Genomic DNA, 6,251 nt, shown 5'->3' on the forward strand with positions numbered 1-6,251 from the left:
GCCCAAAAGGGGAGAGGCCCGCGCACCGAAAAAAAAAAAAAAAAAAAAAAGAAAATAGAAAGTATACTTACAGAACTATAAAAAAATAAATAAATAATGCAGTTGAACCAAAAATATTCACAAATACATTGCAATGTTAAGAGGGAGCTGGTTTTAGTTAAAGTTGTTTGGGTGGACATTAGTAAAGACCCTAATTTACTTTATAGTTAGGCTGAACATATATGTTAAAATGTCTAGGACTTCTCTGGTGGCGCAGTGGTTAAGAATCCGCCTGCCAATGCAGGAGACACAGGTTCGAGCCCTGCTCCAGGAAGATCCCACATGCCGTGGAGCAACTAAGCCCGTGCGCCACAACTACTGAGCCTGCGTTCTAGAGCCCATGAGACACAACTACTGAGCCCACTTGCCACAGCTACTGAAACCCGCGTGCCTAGAGCCCGCACACTGCAACAAAGAGTAGCCCCCACTTGCCACAACTAGAGAAAGCCCACGCACAGCAACAAAGACCCAATGCAGACAAAAAAAAAAACAGTCTAGGTTTACCAAATAAAGCACAGAAATAGAATACATAATGTTCAAAGCAGTAGAGGAGAAAACGGAATGAGGAAAACAAAACACAATTTTCAAAAATCCAAGAAGGCAAGAAACAGAGAGTATCAGGGAAAGGGGGAAGGAAACAGAAAAAGTGAAACAGATAATAAAATGAGATGGTAAACATCCATCCAAACTCTCCAGGTGAAAGGTAAAGGCCATCAGACTGTATTAAAAAGAAATCCAGCTATATGCCATTTACAAAAGACACATCTAAATATGGGAACAAAGAAACATGTAGACTAAAACTATGGGAAAGACTTGCCAGGCAAATGCTGACGCAAAGAAAAGGCTGGTTTATGTTGGGTAAAATAGACTTCAAGGCATAAAGCATGACTGTGGAAATCAGTGAAAAATTAAATCACATTGAAGACATTACAATTCTAAACTTTATTCTTTAATAAAACAGCTTTACAATGGAAGAGCAAAATGGACAGAAAATGACAAATCTTCCATCGTTATCATCGCAATAGTTAATGTAATGATCACTGGCCACTGCCATAGATGGCTTCGAGTATCTTGTACATATTATGTCAACCAACACTCGCATCAATCGTTTCCTTCTGTGTTCCCATTTTACAGACAAGGAAAGTGAGGCACAAAGGAGTGACATGTCTCTATCAAAATACATTACAACAAGCAGACAAAAAATCCTTAATGATGGGAAGATGTGGGTAATCAGCAAGTTTGCTCTAATGAAAAAATGTAGAACTCTGCAACCAAGAAATGGAAAATACACATTCTTTTCAATTACTTAGAGAACACTTATAAAAACTGACCCTGTACTAGGCTATAAGACAAGTCTCAACAAACGTAGAAGTCTCAGACTCAGACTTTCTATAACCACAATGCAATTAAATTAGAAATCATTAACAAAAAGATAAGTTTAAAAACGTCATACAATTGGAAATTTAAAAATATGCTTCCAAATAAATTACTGGAGAGACTAAATAGTAAAAGAAATGAAAAATATCAGGAAATGAACAATAATACTACTGCATACCAAAATCCGTGGGTTGCAAACAAAACAGTAATTAAATGGGAACTCTGTTCATTAAATGCTTATATTAGAAAGGAAGAAAAGTTGAAATGAGGAAAGCATCTGAAGAAAGAAATTTTTAAAAGGGCAATAAAATAAATCCAAAGATATTGATGGAAGAGGAAGAGGAGGAAGAAGAAAAAGAAAATAAATAAAATAGAAAGTAAAAAGAAGTTCCACAAAGATAACTTTTGGTTTTTGTAAAATACTAATAAAAAATGATTTTAAAAAACAGACCCTCGAGACTTCCCCGGCGGTCCAATGGTTAAGACTCTGCGCTTCCACTGAAGGGACCACGGTTTGATACCTGGTCGGGGAACTAAGATCCCACATGTTGCACGGCATGGCCAAAAACAAACAAACAAATAAATAAAAGATGAAGACCATTAATGTCCTTTAAAAAAAAAAACAAACAGACCCTCGGACTTCCCTGGTGGCACAGTGTTCGGGAGTCTGCCTGCTGGTGCAGGGGACACGGGTTCGAGCCCTGGGCGGGGAAGATCCCACATGCCGTGGAGCGACTAGGCCCGTGCACCACAGCTGCTGAGCCTGTGCTCTGGAGCCCGTGAGCCACAGCTACTGAGCCCATGTGCTGCAACTACTGAAGCCCGTGCGCCTAGAGCCTGTGCTCTGCAACAAAGAGAAGCCACCGCACCACAGAGGAGTATCCCTCACTCACCGCAGCTAGAGAAGGACCGCGCGCAGCAGCAAATACCCAACACAGCCAAAAATAAATAAGTAAATAAAAATTAAAATATATATACATTATTAAAACAAAACAAAACAAAACAGACCCTTCCCAGTACTTCGCTGGTGGTTCAGTGGTTAAGAATCGCCTTCCAATTCAGGGGACGTGGGTTCGATCCCTGGTCGGGGAATTAAGATCCCACATGCCGTGGGGCAACTAATCCTGCACACCACAACTACTGAGCCTGTGCACTCTGGAGCCCACGTGCCACAACTAGAGAGAAGCCCACGCCGCATTGAAAGATCCCGTATGCCACAACGATGATGACAGATGCCACATTTAAGACCAAATGCAGCCAAGTAAATCAATCAATAAATAAGAATTGATTAAAAAAAAAAGGCCCTCCCCAAAAACTATAAATAAATAATATTAGGAATAAATAAGGGGGACACACAATATATGCAGCAAAAAATTAAGGTGAGAGAATATTATGGGCAACTTTTGGCCACTAAATTTGAAAACCTGGGATGAGATGGATATATTTCTAGAAAAATATAACATACCAGGATCAACCAAAGAAAAAGACAATAAAGGAATTGGATCAGTAGTTAGAAACTCTCCCACAATAAAGGATTACAAAATATTTAAGGAACAGTTAATTTCATCTCACATATATTATCCAGAGAATAAAGAGCAACACTCCACAACTAAAAAGATGTAAAGCAGGGCTTCCCCGGTGGCGCAGTGGTTGAGAGTCCGTCTGCCGATGCAGGGGACGTGGGTTCGTGCCCCGGTCCGGGAAGATCCCACATGCCGTGGAGCGGCTGGGGCCGGCAGCCGTGAGCTGTGGCCGCTGAGCCTGCACGTCCGGAGCCTGTGCTCCGCAACGGGAGAGGCGACAACAGTGAGAGGCCCGCGTACCGCAAAAAAAAAAAAAAAAAAAAAAAAAAAAAAAAAAAAAAAAAAAAAAAAAAAAAAAAAAAAAAAAAAAAAAAAAAAAAAAAAAAAAGTAAAGCAAACTAGAACAGCCAAGAAAGAAAAATTACAGATCAATTTCAATGACTATAGATGCAAAATCTTAAAATGTTAACAAAATAAATTCAGCTCTGTATAAAAAAAAATACGTCATAACCTAGTTATATTCGTCCGAGGAACGCTAATTTGGTTCAATACAAGAAAATTTAATAATGTAATCTACCCGTTAATGGATTAAAGGAAGCAGAAAAGGTATTTGATGATGTTCAATATTAAGTCAAGCTTTAAAAAAAAACTTGCTGGGGCTTCCCTGGTGGCGCAGTGGTTGAGAGTCCGCCTGCCGATGCAGGGGACGCGGGTTCGTGCCCTGGTCTGGGAAGATCCCACATGCCGCGGAGCGGCTGGGCCCGTGAGCCACGGCCGCTGAGCCTGCGCGTCCGGAGCCTGTGCTCCACAACGGGAGAGGCCACAACAGTGAGAGGCCCGCGTACCGCAAAAAAAAAAAAACAAAAAAAAACAAAAAAAAAACTTGTTGGCAAAATAGAAAAAGAAGGGAAATCCCTTAGCCCAATAAAGGGTATATTATAATCATGCTTAATGGGGAAACATTTGAAGCACCCTGTTTATAATCTAGAACGAGATAAGGAAGTCCACAATAACTGCTACTGCCAGCATAATAGAGGTCGTAACCAGCAGAGCAAGATAAGAGAAATAAATAAAAGACATAAAGATTGAAACAGAAGATATAAGACTGTCATTATTTGCTGCTGTTATGACTGTCTCTACGGAAAACCCCAAAAGAGAAATCAAAAGAGAATTTAGCAAGCATCTGGCTCTAAAATTAATATATAAAAGTTATGTGTTCTATAGTCCACATGAATTAAGTGAAAAACATAATATCAAATGAAAAACAGTCAAGTCACAAGAAAAGAAATGAAAGTATGATTTTCTTTCTATAAAGGTGAAAAGCACGCAAAATTATGAAATAAACTCTTTGGAGATACAGACACCTACGGTAAAGCTATGAAGAAGCGAGGAGATGATTAACACCAAATTAAGGATAAAGTTTACCTCTAGAGCGAAGAGAAGGATGGAGTTAGGAAGGGAGACTTGAAAGGCAACAATAAGATTTTTATTTCTTAAGATAGGTTGTGGATTAGCAGCTGTTCCCTTTGTTACTGTTCTTTACACTGTACATGTGTAGTATACATAATCTTTTTTAAAGAAAAGGCTCTGAGGGAATTCTCTGGTGGTCTAGTGGTTAGGACTCTGTGCTTCCACTTCAGGGGACACGGGTTCGATCCCTGGTCAGGGAACTAAGATCTTGCAAGCCATGCGGCGCGGCCAAAAAAAAAAAAAGTAAAGTACCTTTGTTTAGAGACCAGGAAGGAATGGTGGAGGCTCTGAAAGGTATTTTATTAACCATAGTTGGATGTTTTAATTTTTTTCTCCCACTTCATTTGGTTGTATTTTCAGGTATTTCTACAATGAGCAAGGATAGATAGCTTTTTTTCTAAGACAAGGTCATAATAGTAATGGCTTTTAAAAAGTCTTTCAATAAATAAAAATCACTCCAATTTTACATTTAGGGTAATAAAATATTTGCTACAGAATGCATACCTTTGTGCCAGGCATGTTTCTGGGACACATATACTGATTTTACCTCCTTTAACCCCAAATGTTTCTTTGATAAACTTTGGGTCAATCTATTTTAATGGAATAACATATTAAATACTTCAGGGAATTAATATTTTATGAGAACTTATAACAAATTTATGGGTAACTTTACCAGCAAATTAATATATCTTTTGGTAAAGTAAATGTCTCCACTCAAGATCAAATATAGACATTAAGAATGTGTTTTCTAATATATTAGATAATTTTAGAGGAAGGCATGCTAATATATACCTAGGCTTTAAGCAAGGAATCTGGCAGAATTGGGCAATGAATAACTAATTCACACTATTTTCTGAGCAAATTCAACTCCAAATAATCTGGCAAAAGTGAAAGAAATCTGCAAAAAAGCAGGGTTTTACCCCACTTAAAGCATGAGTCTGTGAATGCCAAAGTAGCCCTGGGCAGTCACGAATGAATACTGTTATTTAATAGCCCAGTTTTGTTTACACTAACATTGATGACTTTTATAAAAAGAAACTTTAACTTCCAGGGAAGAAACACAGAGGGAACCACAGGAAGACACAGTACAAGCTTTATAATAATATTCCTAATTGCCAGTACAAGTCCATTTCGGGAAAAGCTTTTGGGAGGACTTTCCAATGCAAGCCTTCAAGTACAACCTGTTATCAACCTAAATGAGTCCGTTAGAACACAGGCCACTCGTGTGAATCTCTTTACCTTTTTAACAGAAGCACTGTAGGCAGCCGAGCTCTTCCAGATGGCACTGGACAGTCTGCTCCAGCTTTTTTTTTGAAAAGCCATTAAGAGAGAACCACGGTCTGCGGAAACCACCCCCTAAGGTATGTTCATGGTCTAAGTCTCCGTGTTATCATCCTGATGACTAAATAAATCAACAAACTGCTCAAATCATAACACCAAAGACTCCCCAAATTTTAGATTCTCCCCCTGCCACCCCACCGCCAACAACCCTCCGTTGACACAAAACGAAAATGATCCCAAGTAAAGTGGCCTTTTGTGGTTGCAGCAGAAAGGAGAACTTGGGGACCAGTAGTCTGGGAGGATACGTGATGAACGTTAAAAAGGGAAATGAAAGAAAGACCCTCACTTTCACCTTACCTTTTCAACATCTGCTTTTGTAACATTTATGTCAGCATCCATTTTCTCAAAGTACTGCTGGGCTCGGTCAGCCTCTTTGCAATCCCGCTCAAAACGTCTTTTACTCTAAAAGCAGAGGAAGATGGTTGCGGGGAAAGTAATTTTTAATGAAACCATGAGATTCTTATGAGAAGATGTAATTTTATCGACATCCGCCCCCCCCCC

General features: G+C 39.3%; 1 protein-coding gene across 4 annotated transcripts in view; it reads right to left on the bottom strand.

Moving 5' to 3' along the window:
• The window catches only part of FNBP1 (formin binding protein 1), a 135,203-nt gene that overhangs the window by 55,282 nt on the left and 73,670 nt on the right, over positions 1-6,251 (bottom strand). For all 4 annotated transcript variants that reach the window (XM_024762486.1, XM_024762484.1, XM_024762487.1 and 1 more), the window contains exon 6: positions 6,048-6,152. In XM_024762486.1, the coding sequence (XP_024618254.1) occupies positions 6,048-6,152 (105 nt within the window). The remainder of the gene's footprint in view (positions 1-6,047; positions 6,153-6,251) is intronic.

This window comes from Neophocaena asiaeorientalis, unplaced genomic scaffold (genome assembly GCF_003031525.2).
Source record: "Neophocaena asiaeorientalis asiaeorientalis breed wild unplaced genomic scaffold, Neophocaena_asiaeorientalis_V1.1 scaffold78, whole genome shotgun sequence".
NCBI lineage: Eukaryota > Metazoa > Chordata > Mammalia > Artiodactyla > Phocoenidae > Neophocaena > Neophocaena asiaeorientalis.